The 25,774-nt window shown below is 36.6% G+C and overlaps 1 protein-coding gene across 11 annotated transcripts in view; it reads left to right on the top strand.

The window, feature by feature from the left end:
- The window catches only part of DMD (dystrophin), a 1,281,342-nt gene that overhangs the window by 968,346 nt on the left and 287,222 nt on the right, over nt 1-25,774 (top strand). For all 11 annotated transcript variants that reach the window (XM_065627016.1, XM_065627025.1, XM_065626998.1 and 8 more), the window contains one exon: nt 3,733-3,850. In XM_065627016.1, coding sequence (XP_065483088.1) covers nt 3,733-3,850 — 118 coding nt within the window. The remainder of the gene's footprint in view (nt 1-3,732; nt 3,851-25,774) is intronic.

The raw sequence follows: 25,774 nt of genomic DNA, 5'->3' as shown, positions 1-25,774 counted from the left end.
GGAAGGCTCAGGAATTATGTGTTTTAGTATTAATAGCTACTTTTATCCAAATTTCCGTCAGGATTTGCATATGTATGTGCAATACAGGTTCCATGTAGAACGTACGTTTACTGTGTCCTTAAGATTCTACCAATCAGTGAAATTGTACCAATTGTCAAGGTTTAAGGCAAGGCGACAACAAACTGTGGAAGATGCTCCCTGTTACCCCCTCACCCTCCCTCCACCCTCTCCTTTAGATCGGAAGGATGATAAGGAAGATAAGAAGGAAGGAAGGGAGACTTAGACTTCAAGTTGGAAGGTTTTAAAGGGTTTTATTGGTGCTACTAATAAATAGAGAATACATGCAAAACCGATCTTGAATGCTCGATATGGAGTTGGTGTCACTCCAGCGGCGGCGGAGCTGGGTGGGCAGAGCTGGCATTGCTCCAGTAGCTACAAGACCGGCACCCAGAAGTCACGAGCGGGACTTCACAGCAAACTGGAAACTGGATTTCAGGGATGCAGGGCCTGAGGCCTATAGATCACATACACGCAGAGAGGATCCTCTTTAGATGCCGGCCATGGTCGAAGAGAGCTGGACCCTCATGATCACCCTTTTATATAGGGGGTATGACAATTATGGGATGGAATACTCAGTTGGTCAGTTTTTAGTCACCTATTTTGTCTGCCTCTCCTCAAACACAACCCTCTCAATTATGGGATGTGTGGAATTCTTGGCTGTCATAGCAATAAATCTAAACATGAGGCTTCTTCAGCATTCTGTTGGTATTGACCTTGGCAATATCAGCACCAAGCTCAGTGTCTGAGAAAAACATGCAGGCAAAAAATTCAGAAAAGTACAGCTACTTAGAAGGCACTTAGCTGAAAGGAAAATTCACTAAAAGAGAAAGCTGGTCTTGTTTTTAACAAAACCAGGACACCAAAAAACATTGTAACAATTTTACAACATTAATGGATACAATTTTACTGAATAAAATAGAGCATTGTTTGGATAAGTTTCTCAGACACTTTGTATTAAATCAAAGAAAGAATATATGAATATAAGGAACATTGGGTTTTTTTCCTTATTCTGAATGGTAACCTTTCTAAGACTAAGAAAAAAAGTCTGCTCTGTAATTATATATTATTGTCTTCAGACAGGTCCAAGAATCTTCTGATCTGTATAAGGGTTTCAAGATGTCCTTCTTGACGTTTAAAAAATACACATTAGTACATCTAGTGGGAAGTAATTTTATTCACATTAAATGACAGAGGCAAGAATGTCCTCAGAGTCCATATAGGGACAAGATTGTAGTGTCTCCAAGGAAAGAGCAGAGCTAGCAATACTCACTTTAAAGAGGCAATGCTAGTTTTCCTGAGTGTCCAGTTCAGGAATTGCAGATGAGTCTTGTGGGTAAATCATTCTGTATAGCACTCAGGCATATGTCAGCTCCATTCTCTCATTTTGGTACTGAGCAAATCCTTACTGAGCAGTCCTTACCTATTGCTTTGTTTCTTACCAGACTTCATATAGCAGAAGCCTTCTTCTGTGGCTCAAGCATAGCATTTCATGGCTGGTTGGAGACTCAGGTTGGATCAGATAAATCGTTCTCCTATTCACTATATCAAATACAAAAATTATATTTAGGAAACTTTAGGGAACACTTTAGAGTCACTGTTGGCATAAGACCTTAGACTCACTTAATTTGCTTTTCCTCCTTGAAACAGAATCTAGGTAGGGGAAGGAGAGAGAAAGGGAGATGTTATAATATTTCAGAGGCCACATAATTATCTGAGCATGTTGTACAGATTTTAATGTCCTTTCTGCACAGTCCATTTTGGCAATATCTGTATGCAGATATTGTTAGGCTGCAATGGGACAGCTTTTTCTATTTTAAAATTCATGTCACTCATTAACTTGTCTTCCTAGAAAATAGAGTTTTGAAGACAAATAGATATCTGGATGTAGTAACTGCATCAGTAGATTTTATTTCTCTTTCTTGAGTGCTTTCACTTAGGAGAGACTTCTAATGAGAAATTTGTTCTTTGCTTAATTATGCAAGCCGCTGCTCTAACTGCATGTCTCAATCCAATCAGTATACAAGTGCAAAAATACCATCCAAACTTGTGGGTGTGAGTTTAGAATGCCAGTTATAATAGATTTTCAAAGACCTTGTGATATAGAAGTTAAAGGCAAGAATTTCACAGTGTAGCTAGCCATGTATCTTGAAAATTACCTTTTTTTTGAAGAGTTTGTAACTGAACAAAACCAGCACTCTGTGGAGCTTTTAGCTTACTTTTGATGAGATGTGCTGTAGTTACTGGAGGTGATATTCTTGTGCACTTTTGTTAATCTCGTTGAACATAAAATGATACTGGACCTTTACCTGTCACCTTCAACTTGGTGAAATTATGTAACTCTGATCTCAAGTTGGAAGGCCAAATTTAAGATCAGACTCTGCAGGTCTTTTCTACTCAGTGCAGTCAGTGAATAACTACTTGCTAAAGTATGGATATTTAGCATAAAAGCATTTTATAGGAAAGGGAAAAAAACTTTTAAGACAATAAAATACTCAAGACTCATAGTCAATAACCAGGTGAGTATGCTGACAAATTATCTAACCACTGTTCACATAAAAAGCCTGAAAAATAAAAATCCTCCACTGACCCTTGTTGTCAGCTTGATGGCTGATATACTGTACCTACTAGCTATCTGACAACTTACTGTTCTGTTCTGGTGACTCAAAATTGTAGGCAGAAAAAAGTCATTTGTTCAAAATTTGGTAATAAATATTGCTACTTCCAACGCCTAAGACTGGAAAATCTAGTGAGCATCTTTTCTAGAAGCTACACAATAGGGGACTTGAAGTTGCTAGATTTTGTCAATGTCTTTTAAATACATGCTTGGACGCCTCTTATCTGGGAAACCATTGAACTGATTTCTTGTTTGTTCTCCCTTAATCCTTTAAATAATTTAAACTAATATATGCATAAATCTTATATACCTTACTTTCATTGAGTTCTCATTTTCATTACTTCTAAAGCTCTTATATTTTAGTTGTTATTACTTTCTAAAGACCATGATTCATTATTCTGAAGCCCATCTTTTTCCCTGTGAAAAAGTCTAGATCTACTTCTCACTTTCTATTCACATTGCCAGGGCTTTATGCATCTGCTTCACTAACATATAAATTATTTTGAGTGCTAATTCTTTTCTGCTAGGTAGACTGTCAGGACAGAAAAAGCAATATTAGTGGACTTACACTGGCTTTAAATGAACAGATAGTAATTAAACAGTCTTAAAATATTAAGAAATAAACATTATTAATTAGACTTCATGATTTACTAGGAAGATCCTGCTTAATCTATAAGAATCAAAACCCTATATATATACATTTTTCAAATACACTGTAAAATCTAAGCTAATGTGGAAGACTAGTATCCTATAGCTTTCTAGAGGAAAATAACTCACCCTGCATAATTTGATGGGCTAAAAAATTAAGACCTACTTTTATTTTCTATGTAGTTCTATAGATTATTTTAAAATAATTATTACAAGTTAGACTTGGTATTTTTGGCTGAAGAATAGCAATATTTGGAAGTTCTAGACTAAATTCTTTGTATTGTTTGAAACAGCAAAAATCTTTATGCTTTAAATCAAGCTGGCACCAAAAAAAAGTCCCTGAACATGGTCTTCTCAACAGCTCTACATGCTTTTTCTTTTGTTTTATTTTTGTATTTGTGTGCAACTAGGCAATACTACAGGATCTGGAGCAAAGACGTCCCCAACTGGATGAACTAGTAACTGCAGCACAAAATCTAAAAAACAAGACGAGCAATCAAGAGGCCAGAACAATAATTACTGACCGCAGTAAGTGACGATTCTGCTATCATATGATGTTTCAGCAAATATGAAAAATTTTGTAAAAATTGATAAGCATAGCATTTTTCAGGCACTTTACACTTTTGCTGTGAGAGTTCCATCAGGAGACAGTTCTCACACATATTTTCCAAATTGCATATAGGAGAAATGTAAGTGAAAGTCAGTGAACATATATTTCATTTTTTTTTCTTAATTTCATATTGCTTGTCTCCAAGCGCATTGTAGCAAATATAGAGTGCATTCACTACAGATAATGAATACATTTATTCTTAAACAAGGAGGAAAAATAAAGAATTCACAGAGTATATCCATAGGCTGTGAGAAGCTTTCAATTCCATCCCCTGTAGTAAAGCCACAGCCTCTTCTTTAATCTCCCCTCAGCTGACACAGAAGTCTGGTGATGCTCTGTATTAGTCTGGATTAGTTCTTCAGGTCCAGTTTCCCTTTCCAGAATTAACCAACCAGCTGTGTCAAAGGTGGAAAAGTTAGCAGTTTTAGAAGAAGTCTATCAAAGACATAGTCTTGTCGCCCTTGGATGTTTGCGTGTCCTTATGCCCTTTGCTATAGGATGAAAGACAGTCTCAAGGTCATGCTGTAAAAGCAGCCCTCTGTGGTGGACTGTTATATATCTTCAGTTATCGAGTATTCAGGACTGAAAACTACAAAAATTGATTTCTTACTGTCCTAGAAGTCCCCTGCAGAGCTTAGAGAAGACCCAGACCGAATGCTTCCTGTATGGTTGCAGACAATTCACTTTAGGTGGATTCACACTGTTCTGTACATCTTGGTCTGGAGACCAGGAATATCCCCCTGAAACTGATGACTGTAAAGCTGTATACAAGGGCTAAATTTCTCTATCCCCATATTAAAAAAAAAACCACACACACACACACACATTACATCTTTATTCCATCAGGTAAATCCTTTCCATAATGTGTCAAAATCATATTGCATGTTTGGACTGCATTGTTTTTAGTACCACATACATAGACTAGACTATATCCTGTGTGAAATAACATTGCTTAACTGCTATTCTCTTCCTGCCCTTGAAACATATTACTGAGAGAGACAGGAGATGTATTTGTTTTATTTGAAGTCTGAGAAGAAATGCATAGCACTTATATATTGTATAAGTACCTGTTCCTGTTTGATATGCAGATTAATTTTGGAATCACATACTCAGTTGAATTCAGATTAAGTATGTACACATAACTTAACTTTACAGCACTTATTCAAAGCCAACATATGTAGTACTCCCATCAGTATTTTCTAGTATGTTTTAATTTTTAATTCTGAGACAAGTCTTCTGAAGGTGAGAATTGTAGACTACATGAAATGCAAGTATAATTCCTGTATGCCCTCATGTGAATTATATACATGACTGAATATTGTTCTGTTGGAAAACTGCACTTCACTTTAAGTGAAATTGCCTTCTAAGACAAATTAAATGCTTCTTTCTCATACAGCAAAAAAAGGAAAGAAAGCTATCAGACTGTGAATCATGAATGAGTATGTGGTAACCCACCTATATTAAAGCTTGCATCTTTGGCTAGTAGTGTGGTGAATATATTTTACATGATGGTTTCTTAGTTTTATCTGTAAGCATTCCCAAAATGATTAGTTGATTTTGAACTTGGATTATACAAGATTAATTTTTGCTGTGATTTAACTGTCAATTTTCCATGTTGAAAATGTCAATATCGTTGACTGTAGAAGTGCAACTTATGCAGTAGATACAGGTCATGTCCCTTTATGTTCTTTCAAGTACATTTTGCTGTAGTATAGCATCTTCTAACATCATCCTATTTTTGCTAATGAAGCGATTTTAAAGTAAACAGAATATTTATTGGCAGAAATACACGGGAACTGTGTTTCTGCAATGGAGGGACATTAAGTATGCTCAGGGCCATTTTTGATCCAGACTCCTGAGGACGCAAACTGGATTCATGTTTTTTTCATGCTTAGTTTATATTTGTATAATTGTAGGTTGTGCTAAACACTATTCAAGAGGTATTTATTACTTTCGAATTTTAAGGAGATCATGATCTTTCTTGGGGGAAAAAAAAATGCAAGGACTTTACGATGTGACACGTAAGGTTTTTCTGAATATATGCCAAATGTGGAATATGGTCACCTGAAGTACTTCTGTAAAAGAACAGCAGTAATTTTTATATTTTTAATTCTATGATTTTTATTTTTTTTTTACCCTGTATGTTGTATGAAGAAGATGGAGATTGCTGTTTGGTTTGAATTAGGCCTACTACATACCTGTATAGACAGGATCCACTTGTTCTTGCTGCAGCTATCGTGGGGGTAGTTCATTTCTTCCACCCCTTTGCAGTGCTGTGCTGTCCTGAACACAGGAGGGAGGACTCTCCTGGGGTGCTCTCTAACTGTGTGCTCCCTGACACAGCTCCTCCGAATCCCGTTGTGCTGTACAGTGCACCCACCCACTGCAGTTGTTTTGCCTTGCAGCCCAGCACGTACTGAGCCTGCTGCACCCAGGGTGTTGTTCCCAAGTCCATCCCTGGGAATCTGGCTCGCAGTCAGAGCTGAACCTTGGACTGGAGAACTTGCTCCACTTGCTAAGGCCTGTGTGTTTCCCCACAGCCCTAGACAGTGTCCCCTCCGTTACACTTTGACCAGAGTCCTGCTGCAGGTCCTCCCTGACTACCTCATCACAGACTGTTCCCTATTTGCTGTGTTTTTTCCCCTCTTCATGAATACAGATTGGTTTCCATGGTTATGTCTGAGCAGTTGTGAGTACTAATTCAAATCTACACAGTTTCATGACTTGAGCATCAGCACTGAGCCATTCGTGTTCCTCTGCACCAGCTGTATCCCACTCTCACGTGCAGCCGTCTGTAATGTCACACCATCAGGTGCCATGTGCATTGGATCCCGTCATGAAGGGACAGGAGTGCAGGTCTGCGGTGTGATGATCTGTCATGTAGGAGCTGATAGACTCAACTGGCGATCTGGCCAGTACCACTGAGCAGATATATTGTACATACTAAATGAGACTCGTAGCTACTGTACAAGATAGCTGCATTCTCAGTCACAGGATTGGTCAGCCTGCCATCAACTGGAATTAAAACCCTGAAGGTTCTGTTTTCTGTGCTAACACTGGTGACTCTTAAGCCATTCTGCTTGCAGAAATGTGTATATTATGCTCATTAAATTCTAACTTTGAATTATCTTTAGAAACCATTATTGCCTTTTTAAAGTATTTATAAAAATGAACAAGATAGGCATTTTATACAAAATCAGGCAAAGCAAAAGAAAGTTGTTAGAGAATCTCTATGAAGAATGCAAAAAAGTCAATGATCATGACATTATTTTGCAACAGAATTGTCGAAGTATTACAGAATCACAGAATCACAGAATGTTAGGTATTGGAAGGGACCTCGAAAGATCATCTAGTCCAATCCCCCTGCCGGAGCAGGAACACCTAGGTGAGGTTACACAAGAATGTGTCCAGGTGGGTTTTGAATGTCTCCAGAGGAGGAGACTCACAACCTCCCTGTCACCCTCACTGTGAAGAAGTTTTTTCTCATATTTAAGTGGAACCTCCTATGTTCCAGTTTCCATAGTTTTAGTCTTTCTTTAGGAAATGAAAACAGAAATTAAAGAGAAGCTCATACAATTGATTTATTTCCCTTGAACCGTTTTTTTCCCCACCCTTTATTATCTACATGAAATTGCAGGAACTTGGCTCTATGAAGTAAAGATTGTGTTATGTTTACATAATGTTATACTCAAATATCTGTTTATTCTATGTAAATCATAGTTTGTTTACAACTTATACATTAAAGAATACATAAGAATAATAATTACATTAACTCTCGAGGAAAAGTTGTGGGGAAAAGCACTTGCGCTTTTAAAGAGCTCAAGAAAATATTCTGTTCTATAGAACCATATGCTGTACAATACCATTTGTCTCTGCATAATGCAACACAATTCCAAAACACTTTGCATTACTGCTGATGACAATGTTTCTTTAAATCGAATGAGTTTATAAGCAACTTTGAATATCATAAAGTAATTAAACTTTGAAAATTCGTTTTATTTTCCAACAGTTCCTATGTATAGAATACATAAAGCTGGTAAGTCAATATAGAAATAAACTGAGAGATAATAAAAACAAATCTACAGTCTTAGAATCAGAAATACCAAAGTAATTACAAAGGCTGTGTTAGATCTTGCTAGATCCTGGAAACGTAACAAACTTTAAATAGCAGGCCATCCTACTGCTGTGTTCACACACATGCGAAATGTAATGGTGAATAACCTTTCTGCAGTTTTACTTTGCTAGTAATTTGCATCCCAATTTTGTAATGTGGTTTCTGGCTGTGTAAGCAATAGAGGAGGTATGAAAATGAGTATTTATGGAACTCTATGAAGAAATAATCTCTTTCAGACCAAAGATTCTCCCTTTCAGGATTACAGGAAGCCAAAGTAAAACATACCTTCCTTCAGCATTTGTGCGAAATTCTCAAAATATCACTTGAGAGGTTAAGTTCTATTACATTAAATACATAAATAATAGCAATAAAAACAGGCATTTCACTGAAGACTATTTTGATCAAGAATTACACATTGGGACCAAATGGTTCCTTTTGAAATTTTATTTGGCAGTTTTTAAAGCCAAGTCCACAAATTCATGAATAATTTATAGAGGATGTAGAGTTATTTTGCTTTTGCAGTTTGTTTTTTGTTTGTTTGTGTGGGTTTTATTTTTGATTTTGTTTTTTGGGGGGATGTTTGTTGTTGTTGTTGTTTGGGGATTTTTTTGTTTGGTTGTTTTTTTTGTTTGTTTTTTAAAGAAAAACTATATGTTATAATTGGTTGTTAGGAGAGCTGTGCTTGAACTAATCTGAAAAGAATCTGAGTGTCCGTGTGCCACTCCGTAAAACTGCCTTTATTGAATAGTTTGCTGTATTTGACAGTTTTACGGCAAAATCATCAACTTGTCATCACTTTCACGACAATATGTATGGAAAGTCCACAGTGAATTAAAGCTGTACTGTTGTTCTTGATGTGTTTGTAAAATAGCTGCCTCCATTGTACTGCCACCCACGTGATTTTCTCTTAGAGTTATTGAGTACAAATAAAGAGTTTACCACTTGGAAAAATAAATTTATACAATCTGAAAGTTGTCATTCAGTAGTAAAACTCCTAGTTACCAAGACTGTTAAAAAAAAAAAAAGGCGTAAGTGAAAACTGTACTTGTATACAGTTTGCCAAGTTACTTCGTTGATATTTTTAAGATGAATTATTGAAATAATAATCTCTGGATTCCATGTGTTTCAAGAACTTCTCAAGAACCTGAGTAATAGCTTTCCAGTGTCATAAAGGTGCACATTTTGTTAAGCATCCTGATGCACTTCTTTACATCTGAAACCTTGTTTTTCCTATGAGAACTCTATGCCATGGAAAGGAAAGAAGGAAAAAAACAGGCATTGTTAAAGAAGCATCAGTAACAAGGCAAAACTATAGCTCTGAAAGGGATAACGTTACTGAATTCCCCATCTGAAACCAGTTCCTTGGCACAAATTTGTTGCTACAGGATATGTAAGAAAGTTATGGGACATTTTAAGAGGGAGTAAGAAGTTTTTTTGGAACACTGGGAGGGGTTGCCCTTTAAGAACAGGAAACAACATGCCCCAGAAATGTCTGACTGATCAGGGAATTACAGTTATATATCACTTCTCAAGCTATATGTACTAAACATATATGGTTCAGTGGACTAAGGGCAAGGTCTAAACTGCCTACTTTAGGTGTTGTCATGCTCCCAAAAGGATGTGAGACTACAAGGTGACCTTCCTCCCTTTCTTTGGGATATTATTGAGTAAAAGTCGCACAGCTTTTTCGATAGCCCCAGAGCTGCTAAGCGTGTTAAGTTGTATCAGTTCTGGTGGCTTGCTCATAGCACACTAACCTTCTCAAGCCTGTGAAGAGAGTTAGATAATTACTAATTTTTTTCTTTTTTTTTTTTTTGTAATTTAGGCAATTTTTTGGTAATTTGTCTTTTTTGGTATTTTTTGGTAATTCAGGTGGAACATACCTGGCTAGTTCTAGATCAAGTACTTCTAAATAGATAAGAATGTTCTAAGTTTTATGTTCCTAATAATCAGTCTGTGTCAGAGAGTAGGCACCCTGGATTGCTGTGTTGGATAGAGGCACTTAATTTTACTCAAATCATAAGTCTTAAGAAATTTTGTCATCTGTCTTCCAAAATAGCTAGGAGAGCAGAATGGTTGACTAAATCTCTCATCAGGAAAACATGACTTCAAAGTGAGTTCTCTGCCAGTTGTGAGCTTGTGAACAGCAAAAATAAAGTCCGGTAAGGAGTGTAAGGCTGTGCTGCAGAAAGAGGTCTTTCAGAAACAGGGATACGGAAATATTTTTTTTTTAAAATGCCTATGTAAAATAGTTTTGACTAGGCCCACAAATAAACTAAACTAAAATAAAGTAAAATAGCAACAACAGCAAAAATGCACCCTGAACAAGGAAAGCATGATTTGGTAGGAGAATGCTTCACACTAACAGGTTATGTATTATTGTATGATGTTGCCATGGCTACATGAAGTTAACTGCTTGAAGGATTCAGGATATACCATCCCCTGACAGAAGGAGAATGTACTTCCCATTTCAGCCTAGGGAAGGATTTCGTATGGCATTGTGAGAGAGCTGGTCTTTAAGTCTGCTTTGTGTCTTTTTTTAACCTCTGTTGATCATCATTTAGTGACCAAGTTAATCAATAGCGGTGGTCAGTCAGAATACAGACAAGAAAAGTCTTCTAATTTATAGTGTCAAGAAAATCTGAGCCTATTTGATATTCTGCTGTTCACTCTGCTGGTCTTAAAATATTTGGAGACTGAGGTGACAGAGGTGATTACAGTGAAAGGGTCAAAGCATATACATCTTCAGCCCTCCCAACCTTCAGCCTACCCAGTCACAAATTAAATGAAAGTCAGTGTTGCCCAGAACCATGAGCAGACAATGAAATAACAGAAAGTCTTGTTTACAAGCTGTCAGCAGGCAGTTCATTTGCCCAAGTACTCCTGTCTGCTCCCCTTTTGTAAGTCCCATTAATAGTGTTGTTAGGGGCACCTTTTCCTTCTTCTGTGCTCAAAGGGAGTCATATTTCAACAGACAGGTTTTATGTAATTGGCAGCCTTTGTTCCCAAAGTCTTTGTGAAAATGTTTAACACTCATAGAAATCTGCAATTTGAAGGAGCTTTCTTTTTTTAGTTTCATGAGGCTAGTGTCTCGGTAGCTTCAGAAGGAAGCAAATTTACTTGCAGAAGTGTTACAAGCGAAATGTAAGGGAAGGCAAGGAACTGCCATGCAGAATGAGATTGCAGATCCTACTCCTTTACTCTGTGGTCTCTGAAATTGTTAGTATCATGTCTTCTGAAGAATATTTAAGAATTCAATAATATGCAAATGTGAATTAAATTGAGAGTACTTCTCAGGATACCAAGTTTTTCTTTCATATCTGAAACTATTAGAGAAGTGTTAACATAATTTTTTGAAACATTTAACTGACTAAAGCTGCCAAAAATTCACAGTTCTTCAGGAAAGCAAGCACTGAACTATTGCAGTTTTCAACATATTTAACAGTATCTAATGTGAGACTTCGTATTTACAGTGTTACAGCAAAAAATCTGGTTTTAATTACATTGGATTTCAAAATTGGATTGAATCTCATTTTACAAATGTTAATTAACACTTACATAAAATACTTTATAGCCTGAAAATAATAAGTGCTGAAGGGGTTTGACTTATATCTTGCTGGTGGTAGAATAATGGTCCATTGACTTGTGTAGTGGTGAGATAATGAGAAAGGAATTGTTTTTTTCTTTGGGCAATACCAGAAAGTCTCAGTCAATTTTCTATGTAGAAGGTGTAGTATTAATATTTTGCCATTAAAAATATTTGTACCATTTATACTTGTGGCCCATCTCCATTGCGAGTAAGTATCCAAAATTATCGAGCTCCAAAAGTGAAAGAGGTTGGAAAAACTGCCTATTATATATAAATGTATTAGCATTCTATGCTTTAAGAAATATTTTTCAAAGTGAAAAACTCTTTTTATAACCAATTAAAATTCCCTATCTACTGATGAAATTCCATCACTCTGTGTATATAACGTCCATTTGGCCAATAAAGTTAAACCTTAAAACCTGTGAGTTTGTAGTTACAGAATCATAGAATCATTTAGGTTGGAAGAGGCCATTAAGATAATTGAGTCCAGCCATAACCTAAATGTAACACTAAACCATGTGCCTGAGAGCCTCATCTGTACATCTTTTAAACACCTCCAGGGATGGTGACTCTACCACTTCCCTGGGCAGCCTGTTCCAATGCCTGACAATCCTTTCTGTGAATAAATGTTTCCTAATGTCCAATCTGAACCTTCCCTTGCACAACCTGAAGCCATTTCTTCTGGTCCTATCACCTGTCTATGCCCTCCTGCTTACTTCTTCTTTCTAGGGCTTGTCTTCTGAAAATTGCTGTCATAGCTCAGAACACGGCTCTGTCTGATAATGCAGAAAATGCTCTGTCTGGTAATGCAGGAAAACTGTATCAGAGTTAGAGACGGTTGCGCAGGGCCTATTCTTAAGCATTGTTGGTGTTTTCACGGCTTTGTACAGTAAGTGTCCCATTACTTTTCTGATTATAATATGTGAGATCTGGAAAAAAAATTAGCCAAATAATAGTCTTTATTTTTAGATGTTAACTTCTTCTCTTAGACTTGATGTAGTCAGCTTCTTAGATATCATCTGACATATCCATGAATTCTTATGTTTAATAACCCCCCAGCTGCTTGCAGCAGCAGAAATAGAGCGTGTCTGTGCCTCTGCCTGTTTGCTTTCTGCTCAGGAACACTGCCCATACTCTGCACACTGAAAACACCTTGGAGAAGACCAAAAGGATTGCTGCCATCAGCAATGAAGGTGCAGGGTGACATCTGTCAGTGTGAAGTCACAAATTGCTTTGAAAGCAATGGAAGTGCTTCATCCTTGGAGACGAAGTGGGGGAACAAGTAATCATGTTTTTATTTAGCTAGAACAGGACTTGGCACACAAATGCTAATTTAAACACTTGGACTAGGGATCAAGTTGCACCTGCAATTTTAATTGGTGAAAGAAAAAGGAAGATAAAGGTGACAAAATTCCAGGCAAGAGAAACCCTCATATGAGTGATGGAAAGTAGAGAGAGAATGCTTGTGAGAACTGAGGCAGCCTACTGTAAAGGTTGGCTACCACAACAAAGAGAGAAGGTTTTTTTTCCTTCCTTCCTTGCAAATATATGATTACATGCAAGGAATACTTGCCATTCTTCATTTTTCTTCCTAGTGGAAGGCCCTGCCAAACACTAAGCACCGAATTACTCATTATGTCTGAGGTCAGTTGTATGACAGCATATGGATTTTTTTTTTCTTCGGGGATCAATGAAAACACAGTAAAGGCAAACTTCTTGTATCATCAGAGGTGAGGATGACCTTGATTTAATCTTCATATCTGCTACAATCTTTCTTTGTAATTCCAGAAGTCTTTTAATTTTGTATGTTTAGTTCTTTATATAGTTAAGATGGGATAATATATCTTATCTCCCAGCCTTTGTCTGCCATATGTGTTTAGAAGAGTAGTTTTTTTGACCTGATTTGTTTGAATATGACAAATCTAAGTCTTTGCTGTTTTGGCCATTGTTTCAAGGTAGTACTGCATGAGAAATAGTAGCTTCCACAGAACTTTGTATATTTGAATAGCAGCAGGCATGTAAAAAGTAAAAATATCCATTTTTGGTTTTTTTAATCCATGATGATACTAATGGAAGGCCTATGCTATCTGTGTTGCAACAAATTTGTCAAAATGAAAATAAATTGAAATAACAAAGAAGGAATTGTTCAGAAATTGAGTTTTCAAAATGTGATAAAGTGATTCATCCAGTGACATTTTATCAATAGTTTGGTCAACAACATTTAATGTCCACAGTTATTTTAAAAACTCTGTCAAAACAGTATATATTCACTTATGCCAGACCATGATTTTCTGTAGTAATTACAGAACAAACAGGAAACAAAGGTTCTGCTCTGCAGAGATTACAAGCTAAATTTAGATGCCACATAATCAGTGATATCAGACAAATGCAGATTTTGGTGTATATTGTGTCCCATCTCTTTTTCTAAAATGAATGCAATGCACAAAGAACATATATTGGAACCTGCAGTTGTTCTCAGACAATCTAGTTAAGCACCCTGGAGTACATTTGGCCTAGGGATTTTACTTTGGCTGTCCTCAGAATACATTTATCATGGTTTTAGTTTTGCTTGAGTTGGGAATAAACCAATAACAAAAAGTGTTTTGCACAGTCCCAGAGCTCCTTTGCAAGTCCAACCTGAGTAAATACCGGCTTAGCCTGTGGGCAAGAGATCCTAAGACTTTGGTGTGTGGTTTGCACCAGCTGGTGATTTCATTTTGTTATGGTAATCAAATAATCATCATGGTGACTTATGAAATACAGTAGATAATTCAAAGAATTTAGTTTTGTTACTGTTTTCAGGGCCATAAGCATACGAGTATGGTCTTTTCAGTCTATGTTTAGTGGATAGCAATGCTCACAGGATTGAGTCAGCCTCTATCATGCTAAAAAAGGGGGGGAAGGAGAAATAGCGTAAAAATTCCGGAGATTATTTTCTCGTATTTCACCTTGCTTGTTAGCAGGCCTATTGCATGATAGGTGAGACAGTGACCCATCTGAGTGACCTGGACAAGCCCAAGCTGAGTAACAGGAAAGGAGAGTAGGTATTGCACAGTCAGATATATGTTGAGAAAGTGGTGGCATCTGGGCTTGGTGGAAGTTAGAACCTGAAAAACAGAATATTTAGAAAAGGTTTTATTTCATTATATTTTAGTTGGATGGGAACCTGTGTACAGTAAACACCTGTGCCATGGAAGTTTTTCCTGGAAGTGTCAGACTGTGTTTAAGTCTGCTTTATCTTCTTAAGTGTAGAAGTGAGTGTAGTATTCCAGTTGAAGAGATACAATAATTTTGCAGAATATTCATTACATTTCTATTATTATTATTGTCTCTCAATTTTTGCTCTTTTGACACTTGGCTTTATTCTCTGCAGTGTCACAGTCGTCTGGTTTTTGGGTAACTTTTCTTTGTTCCTTTTTTTCCTGCAAGCAGTTTGTTGAGCTCTATAGTAAAATGAATAGGATAGGATAGAGTAGAATAGAATAGAATAGAATAGAATAGAATAGAATAGAATAGAATAATTTCAGTGAAAGGGACCTAGAAGGATCGTCTAATCCAACTGCCCGACCATATCAGGGCTGACCAAAAGTTAAAGCATATTATTAACGGCATTGTCCAAATTCCTCTTAATCACTGACAGGCTTGTGTCATTGACAACCTCTCTAGGAAGCCTGTTCCAGTCTTTGACCACCCTCACTGTAAAGAAATGCTGCCTAATGTCCAGTCTAAACTTATAGAGTGTATTAGGCTCAAACTTTGCCAAGTTTCAGCCACATCAGAACCCTACTTTGAAGCTGGTCTGTCTAAATTTGGTTTAGTCCATTTAGTGTCTCATGAGTGTTACGGTCTGTGTTGGACTACCAAAGAGATCACGAACAAAGAAGCACAGATGTCTGATTAAAACAAAACAGAACACCCCAAAAGAAACCCAGTCCCTTCTCAAACCAAAAATAGAGTAAAAGACAAGTTATGAAGTCTTTCCTTTTCTCAAGATTGCTGTAACTGGCACCTATTTTTTGTGTTTTACAAATAAGCTAAATTACTGGACTAAAATGACAGATATGATATGTGTTGTGTTGGCGTTGGCTTGTTTTTTTGGTTTGGTTCATTTGTTTTTAATTTAGGTGTCTATTTACTTATTAAGAAACACATGTATATGTCATGCCAGCCTCCATAACTTGAGACTCAGTTAATATGACCTTGAGAACTAGGCCTGTGAAGTAAAAATAGGAAAAAAAAGTTACTTTTTTTTCTTACATGCACCTATGCTTGCAGAGCTATGCTTCTTTAATAGTTCAAGTACCAGTATTTTTATGATCAGCCCTTCATTGTCTGTTCAGTGCTTAGTTAAAAACAAAAAAATGTAGAGCAGTATAGCTACACAGAGAATGCTCAAAATGTTGGAATGTTTTGGAAATATCAGAAGAAACATTGTACATTTCTTCAGCATTGTATGTTACTCCCTTAGTTGACTCTGTTGGATGTTTACTTTGAAGTGTATAAGGTAATTTTAAGTGTGAAATGTAACTGTTTCTTTGCTCTTTATTTCAACTAAGTCCCAATACTGCTTGGCCACATAAGTGTAAAGTACTCATTAAAAGAAGAAAAAAAAAATTGCAACAACCTGCTCACGAAAGAATCTCTGAGTCATTTTTCATGTCATTTTTAAGTCCTGGATTCTTGCATTTCAGGCCATTAAGGATTTCAGGTATTGGGAAGCTAAGATTGTCTTTGCATAAAAAAGTGTGGATTAACCAGTGTTAGACAGAACATCTTCTGGCCTATGTAGAAAATAGGCGCAAATGTGAGAAGGAAGACAGAATGGGGGTAAAACCTGTGGAAATGTCAAGCTGAAGTGGAAACAAAAGACCCTGAGGAATTAACTCACCTTTGGAAATACTTAGTTCAATACTACTGTAATTTTTCTAAAAGACTGTAACTGTAAATCTAAAAAAAAAAAAAAAGTTTGTTTTTGTCTTGGCCAGAAATAGAGTCTTTATTTCACAGTTTTGTGATATTCTCTCAGGAAGAATGTTGTAAGAGAAGTGTTTTACCCAAGCCACCAGTACAATATATAATCTGTTGTGTAAATGTGACTTTCTTTTCAGTCTATAAGCTTCTGTCTGTGCTGGAATTTCTAGTTAGCTGTCCCTGAAAAAATATCATGGAGGAAGCTGTATATCTGGTATTTCACTACATTAATGAGTACTGCATCCAGCTCTGGAGTCCCCAGTAAAACAAAGACGTAGACCTGTTAAAGCGTTTCCAAAGGAGGGACATGAGCACAGGAGCACCTTTTCTGTGAAGACAGGCTGAGAGAGTTGAAGTTTTTCAAGCTGGAGAAGGCTCCAGGAAGACCTCATTGTGGCCTTTCAGTATAGAAAGAGGGCTTATAAGAAAGCTGGAGAGAGACTTTTTACCAGGGCTTGCAGTGACAGGACAAGGGGTAATGTCTTTGAACTGAAACAGGGTAGATTTGAATTAGATATAAGGAAGAAATTTTCTGATGCATGTGTGGCTTTTTTTGGTTCATCCACCAAACTATGCTCAATATTGTTGGCAGCATCCTGCTTTCTATACCTGTTGCACAGGTGAGTGAATGGAGCTCTAGAGTCATCTCCCAGCTGACCTCTGGTGAAAGGCACGTGCCGTAGAGGTACAGCAGTGGAATCACTGTGCCAACGTGACATTGTCAGAAGAGGCACAGCAAAAGATACACAATAGTCTGTGGTCATAATTCTCAGTCACAGAATACTGTAAAGAGCAAATGTCGCTCAGCAGATGGTCCCAGAATTAACTAATGGGAGCTGCTGTGTTGCTTACTGACAGTTGCACAGATTATTTACCAATTTCCCCTTGCTGCAGTGGCTTAGTTAGTGTTATATTACGGTGGTAAGGATTTGGACCTTGAGAGTTATAGAAAGCAAAAGCTCAGCTCGTAGCTGATGTTATTCTGATAGCTCATATAATATTTAGTGTCAAATAACAGAAGGAAGAGATTTGTTGTTTATCCATTGTGAAATGAATGAAAGCCAGTTGCAGTATCTGAATTTTGGATGTGTGGCTTTTGTGAGGAACAGAGGTTCTCATGAGGAAATTATTTTGCTTCTTGAAGAAGAAAATAGAAATATAAACAGTATGCAAAACTTTGCTTCAGTAACTTGGAGCCCGATATTCACACATTTGCAGAATTCCTAAGTCCATTTCAATTTTCTAGGTATTTTGATACTTGAAGATCCCACGGTCTTGCCTATGCAGTTAGAGCTGGATCTATTAAATCAAAACCAAAGTAAATTAGTGTACAGATTACAGATATATTTGAAAAGCAAGTCTCATCCTAAACTCAGTAGGAATTAGTAGGCTGATGACATTAAAAATATACGGTGTAAATATGATTGCATGATGGCAACACAAAGTTATATGGTACTAAGAATTCTGAAGTTCATTGCCTATGTGCTTCATTAAGTAGGTAGTGAATTTCATGCATTTCAAGACTTAAACTGCCAGACCTTCCATTAGGTTTTTGCATCAGTAAGTATGGAAGTCTATGAAAATGTTAGTATATGAAAGCTGATGTACTTTAATAATGGTAATAGCATTTTTGTCTATGTTCAGATAAAGTAGAATATCACTTCACTAATTTAATGTCCTATTTTTAAAATATAGGCACAGACAAGTCCTATTTATTCTAAAAAAAAATTATTCTCAAATATTTTGTAGATAGGTTGATTATTACAAATGCTGTCATCCAAGAATATAAATTAGATTCATAATTGTAAATTATTTCCAATAGCTCAAGTAACCAAAATCCCAGAAAAAAAAAATATTAACAGACATTTAGGCAAAGATAAATACTAAAATAACTAGTCACTTCTAATTAACCCTTACATTCCTAAGAAAAGACAGAAATCAATGATTTTTTTCTTAAGTTCTTTGAAAACTTTTCTATAAATTTAAAACTGAAACAATTCGATTACTTGCATATTCACTCATCCAGTTGATGACATTAGTCTTAATCATGTGGCTTCAGTTTGAGTACCTTTCGTGAGTCTAAATATAATTTCTAAATCTAATGTAATCTTCATAATTATATGATGAATATTTAAGAAAGTAGCTAAATTCAGTAATGCAGTAGCTATTTTCTACATACAACAAAGGAAATGTAATAAAACAAATATTTTGAAAGATGATTAAATCATTCCAGCAAAGGAACCCTCTATTTTTTCAGTTAGTGCAATGTTACTACAAAGTTATGTCTTGATATCAACTAAATATGGGAGTCTCTGCAGAAAAAAATAATTTATGTAACTTCTGGTGTTTATCCATATGCATCATGGTCTTGGGGTGACGGAAGAATCACTGCTACCCCTGCATGCCGTCTGAGCAGTGGGACCGAACTGGTCAGGGGGACTGACTGTGGCCATCCATTTCTCTGTAAATGTCCTGCTCTACTTCTCAGGGCTCTGATGGCAATAGAGAGGTATCAGAAGTTCATTCCCTCACCTATCTATCCAACTCCCTAGTCAATACCTGTGTGTCTATGCATATACACACATTTATTTGTTTCTGTGGGTTTCTAGCAAAACTAAACTTAGGTTTGTTACCGATTTCATACTAAATCCTGAAGAATCTTACTTCTCTTTAGGGCAAGTGTTTATTTCTCACATCAAAATTTTACAGAATGTATAGCATTTTAAAAAGCAAGGCAAATGTTCTTCCACATCATGCATACTATGATCTCTTCCCATTTTTGTTTAGTGAAAAAATGATCATGAAAAATTCATTTAAGAGGTGATAAATGTTATATGCATAAATACTTTTATAAAAACTTGACAAGTTAGTGAGTGCTTTCTGAAGGACCTTTTTTCCAAATAATAAGATCTTGCATGACCTTCTCAGTTCTCAGTCACGGAAGTTGCTTCTTGCTTGTTGTAAGAAACTGATTTTTTTAGAAGCGCTACCAGCTCAATCTGGTCTTTAAATCCCACTCCGTATAGCAAGGTATAAAGCATGCTTCAGTGTTTAAGAATTATTCACTTGGTGCTTAGTAGAAACCACTTGACAGTTTTTAGTTAATTCTGTTTGATCTGACACTTCCAAATGAACAGAGTGACCTTCATTAGTTTGATCATTTGGAAGTGATTTTTAGATAAAAGAAAAGAAGCTTGCCCTAGTGAAACAAAAGAAAATTAAGTCATAGGGTTTCAATAGTTGGAAATAATTACTCCCCCAAAAGCCTAAAACTACAAAATGAGATTGTGTGTGTGTGTTTTTTTAAAAAAAAAACCAAACAAAACCAAAAAACCAACAACAAACAACAAAGAACCCCCAAAAACCCAAAGAAACAAAACCAAACCAAACCAACCAACCAATCAAACAAAAACCCACCACCACCACCAAAAAACCCAAACCAAACCCAAAACAATACACCACGGTTAAATCTGATCTAATCTCTCTTATTGCCTGTTTTTCTTAGCTCCTGAGAAGCCAAGAAAGGTAACATTTTTCCTCGTAGGGCTTTCATGCCTTGGTAGGACTTTCAGGCACAATTTAATTGCTCTTCATCAGCACAGAAAGAGAATTGAAGGCTCTGAGCACTGCTTCTTCCTGGTTTCCCTTGTAGTACCTTTTATCTGTTCTTAGAAACTAGAATACTACACAAAAGTACAGTTCCTGCCTTCATCCCAGGTATTATTCATTCACTTGTTTATGTGCAGCTTAATTTGTATACATACTTTCTGTTTTACCTACTTTTTGGTAAGCCATAGGCTTTTTTAAAATCTGTCATTACACATCATGATACACATATGATAAGGAATAATCTTTCTATAAATAGATTAACGGTGCATAAATGCCACATCTGACATCTTACTGGCATGACAGACTTCACATTTAGCTAGATATTCTAAATTGCCACCCCCCCCGTTAATTTTGGCTTTATTGGCTGAATCCTCTCATCACATTACAGACCATCTAAAGAATGCATAGAACATCTTAGATCACACATTATTAGTTTTTTTCCATATTTAGTTAAAGTGTTGCCTTAAATTTCTAGGGTCATTATTTAATAAGTATGACTTTTATAAGCCTCTGAAAAAGGTTGGGAGAAATACTACTTTACAAGAAAAGATAAAGATGGAGAGATGAAGCATAAATTGCTGCCTGAGTGTCTGAGCAGGTTGGCTCCCACTGTTCTCTGCTGTGTACTCTGTCCTATCCAGCTCCACTCCATAATGACAGCCTACAGGCAGCAGCTTAGTTGATGTTATGTTCCTGTAACTCCTTAAGCACTTCAGCATTTAAAAAAAAATCTTTTAAACTTATCCTCATTTGACTCTGCATCTACTATCCAAATGTTCTCCCTAGGCTGATCTCTCTCTGATTCACCATTGTTCAGAATAGAGTTGGCATCCTTTTGTCAAGGGATGTTGTATGATAGACTTTAATGAAGTGGTTCGTCCTTGAAGAATAAGACTCAGGTCAGACATCTCCTGCTCTGGAAGGCAGCAGGAGTGAAGGTGGAGCACTTTGAGCAAGAAATAATTGACAAATTGAGAACTTTAACTGAATCCTTTTTCTAGGGGAAGAAAAAAAAAAGTTTATGCACTTAGAACAATACAATAATGAAAAGCAAGATAACCACAAGATAAGAAAAAGCTTAAATGATGTTTTAACTGTGATTCTACTCATGTGGTTTACAGAAAACTGAGCAAAAACTGAAAAGCATCAGAAAGCTTCTCCATAATGCCTCTCAGAAAACCTGCACACCAGTGTGTCTTGCTGTCTTCCACCTGTGGTGCTGGCTGGTACCTGCAATGTGATATAAATTGTTGTGCTTGCAGTCCTGTGACTGTTCAAACTGCATTCAGACCAGGGCTGCATCCAGTTCTGCAGCAAGATTTTGTGAATACAGCACAATGACCTCACCCACCAGTTTCTTAACCCATTATACTTAATATTGACAACTGAAATTGTTACAATTGGCAGAGGATGAGAATTGTTTTCTTCCTTATGCTTTCTTTCACTTTACCAGTGACAGCCATTCTGTACAGCTGTAGTGTTTACAGGCTACTCAGTGCCCCAACAATGAAGATCTCAGATACTCTCTTTTTCTTTCAATGCACTAGGTGTTTCATATTGCTGCAAAGGACAGTGGGAGGAACCCTTAAGATTCTAGAGATTATGACAGAAATATGAAAGTATACATAAGTCATTTTTCACAATTGGCTAGATTTCAAACTCTATGAGTCTTTTCATCATGATCATTGTTGCAAGGTATGAGTAAATTGAAACACTCAAAGATGCATATAAAACTGGTTTCGTTTTTCAGCTAAGGAATATTACTGCATCAGTAGCTTCTTTTGGTAACATGAATGATAACTGCTGTTCTACAGCTAGGTTCTGCAGCAGGTCAGGTTGCACTAATCCTTCTAGTCTTCAAATCTAGGAACCTACAGTGAAAAAATGACATTTATAGGAAAAAGTCAATGTATTGACATTAATGCTTTTGAATAGAACCCTCCTACAGAGCAAAATGAGTGCAGTTTAGGTAACTTGTTGGACAAGGAAAGTGCAGGTTTTCTACCTCACAAATTCGGTTGCTATTTGTTGACTTGTTCACTTTTTTTGAGAGTTTACTGGATTCAACGGGCTTATCAGACAGGCATGAAATGATTGCTTTTTTCAATTTGCACAGGCTAGATCTAGCTTACAGTAACGTGAACATTATTTCTACTGTGACCGACAGCTTCTTCTCAGACTCCTTTTCTGTTGTTTCCACTGATGTTATATTATAAACAGCAAAGAATAAACTCTCTGCAAAGAGTTAGATTTGTATTATCAAAGTTATGAACTCTTCAGAAAAAAAAAGAATTTTGCCTGTTGTTTCTCTATTATGCCTCGAGTATGAAAAAAACCAGTATAATAATTTTTGTTTATAAACAAAACTGAAACCAGCAGTCTCCTTCACTGAGGTTGTTCTTTTCTCAATGTACTAAGTCAATGATAACCAGGTTGAAAAATAGTTATCTTGTGTTTGAGTGTTTTAAATGCAGTTTTCTGCTTTGTTATTGCTTCTAATAACTTACTAATAATAAATCTATCGTCAGTTCAGCAGAATTTCTTTTGTCCATATTACTGATATAATCACTACTGAAAAAGTAGTGAATGGTAGTGATGGAAAAAAGAGATTGAATAGCAACCTTGAAATGAAATACTGGTAGAATTCCACCATGCTCCTGAATTATTCATTTGAGAGAGTTCAGTGTTGAACTGGGAGTGGTTGGAGCCATGCTGGGACACTTTCCAGTAAGCAAGAGCAAGACTTGTGTAAGTGAAGTACAATCAAGACTTCTGTCTGGAGCACTGTGATTAGGTTTGGGTTTCACTTTAGGAAATAACCTATTGTCTATATTTTATCTTTCTGATACTCAATTTAGATTTGTTAATTGTCCAATATTTTTGTGGGTTTATATTCAACTAAAACCAGTTAATATCCACATGGATTGATAAAATGATTTTACATTATTTCTTTCCCTTAAGTCTTTAAAGAAAATGCTGCCCTTTTTTTTCCAGACTGCCTCTTTGCAGATTGGTTGGTAAATAAATTCTGTAGTGAATAATTAAGGATTCTCTTTGAGAAAATTTCAAATACTCATTCTTATGATATTGTGCTGCTGCCAAATTTAGAGGGGGGGAAGGAAAAAAAATGGATACAAATGGGGAGTGTCACACTAAAAAAGAAATTAGCCTTTGAAATGGAGAAAGCACAGGAGTTAGCTGTAAGGAACAATGTAAACTGAGGTGCTTCAGAAACTACTGAACTATGGGGAAAAAAAGGCTTGTATCATCATTATTAATTATTTAAAATTCCTGTGCTTCAGTGATATTAATAGTGCACATGAGCCACACTTGTTCTATCTATCAAGGTATTTTCAATGTGCAGTCATCACAGTATGTAGGTGATATACAAAAGATAAAGATCAGGGTCTGATCTCACTAATATCCTATTATAATCCAGGGTGCAGCAAGGACAATTGCATTACATTTTCCTGGCAAAATGTACTTTTTAAAACCTGTTAAATGTTCTTACTTAGGTTTCAGGATATTTTGCCATCTTCACAATAGCCTTTTGTCTGTTTTTTTTTTTTGTTTAGATTATCAAGTAACTCCCTGAACTCTTCCATTCCAATCTGTAATAAAGCAAAACTATTAAATATGTTATTTTTTAAGCATTCACCTCAAAAGGTTTTCTTTTCCCTTTTTGAGAGAGACAATACAAATATTTTCATGAGGAAATGTGTTTCATAGATTTGGAGCTTGTGTATTCTTGTGTAAATGGGCCCCTGAGATGTCCTGAGTACAGCTTTCATTATGCAGCCTCATTCCCCTCTTGGGTGGGAGAATTGGTCATCATGGAATTCCAGGACTGTGGTATTTGATGAAAAACTCAGTCTTGCTGAGAGAAGCACAGTCCCTAGAGAAGGACTGCTAATACGTCTTTCTTAGACACAAAACACAAGACATTATGGAACAGATCCATCTATAAATATTTTGCTTTTTTGTTGGTAAGAAATATCAGCATTTGCTACTAAAAGCAGCTATTATGAAGAATTAATACAGTTGTGGACCCAAGTTTTCTTTTGAAGAAGTTCTGCTACAGTTTTCATATATCTCTTAATGCCCCAGCCCACCTCCCCCAAAAAAGCCCAACCAAGCCACACCAACAAACAAAGAAACTTATAATAAACCAAAAATAAGTGGGATTTTTTTGTAGTTTTTTCATGGACAACTGACATAAGCAACTATTATACTTTTGTCAGCTGTGTACCAAAATCTCCAGGTTGCCAGGAATCAAAAGAAAAGAAATTTAATGTCTCAGAGTCTAAGGCAGGGGTGTCAAACTCATTTTCAGCAGGGCCCACATCAGCCTCGTGATTGCCTCCAAGGGGCCAAATGTAATTTTAGGACAGTATCAGTGTAACTACTCCTACATTTATACAGTCCTAAAATTACAATTGGCCCTTTGAAGGCAATGGCCAGGCTGATGTGCCCCCCCCTGTGAAAATGAGGTTGACACCCTTGGTCTGAGGGGGAAGGAGTTCAAGTAGTTATTTGCAAGAAATAGGTGGCAGCTATTATGCATATGCCAGCAACACCATGGAATGTGTTTGGGCAGTCTTTGTCCCCAAGACCTCCAGCACAGCCCTTGAGCCATGGGCTGTAGCCGTAGCAGAGATTTTAGTGAAGCAGTTCAAGAACGTCTGTTATTCACCCTTCCCATACACTACAATCGCTTTGTTGTTTCAAGTACACCCTAAAGCTTACATCACAATTCCTCATCCATATAGGGCACAGAAATGAGTTGTTTTGTGACCTTTGTGTACAGCTTTCTAAACTGAGGGGTTAGATTTGCTTCAGATTAAATTAAAGTCTTTGGGCCTCAGGCTATCCTTGCTTTGCTCTGACTGTGCTTTGTGTTCTCCAGTTCTGTTTCTTCAGCATGCTGCTCTGTGTGCTTAACTCACAGGTTTTCTCCCTAGGCTTGAGCAGGGGATGTTGAAAGATTTTCTTCTCTTTCTCTAAACCTCAGCTCAGACTGTGGAAAGATTTTTATCCCTCCTTCTAGAAGAAGGAAGAGCATGATAGGTAGAAATCTCCTTTCCTTGCTGGAGCATTTCTCATTCCTTTAGTCTTTAGCCTGCACCATTTTGGACTCAGCCTTGCAGTGAGAAATACAATGTTGGAACTACCACTCGATAATAATTTCAGTTGCTTTCTGAGTACTCTGAGAATCTCTGTTTCCCATCCTAGAAGGCCTGTGAATTTTCAATGTAGTGAGGCAGTTTTCAAGAAAATATTGAGAATGTAGTCTGTGCTGAGTAACCTCAGGGAATTAAAATATTATGTATTTTTAAAAATGCTTATTTCTTCATGCAGTGAACAGATTTTATTGTTTGTGGAGTTTGGTTAGTTGTTGTTGTTGCTTTGTTTGTTATTTGTTTGTTTGTGGGGCGGTTGTTTGTTTGTTTTGTATTTGTGTGTGTGGTTTTTGTTTGGTTGGTTTTGGTGGTTTTTTTTTCATTTGTTTGTTTGTTTGTTTTGGTCAAACTTCAGCTATTTAGATGACTATGTCTCCTG

Source organism: Caloenas nicobarica, chromosome 1, assembly GCF_036013445.1.
Source record: "Caloenas nicobarica isolate bCalNic1 chromosome 1, bCalNic1.hap1, whole genome shotgun sequence".
Classification (NCBI taxonomy): Eukaryota; Metazoa; Chordata; class Aves; order Columbiformes; family Columbidae; genus Caloenas; species Caloenas nicobarica.
Note: the sequence above shows the minus strand (reverse complement) of the source record. Positions and strands in the feature narration are given on the sequence as shown.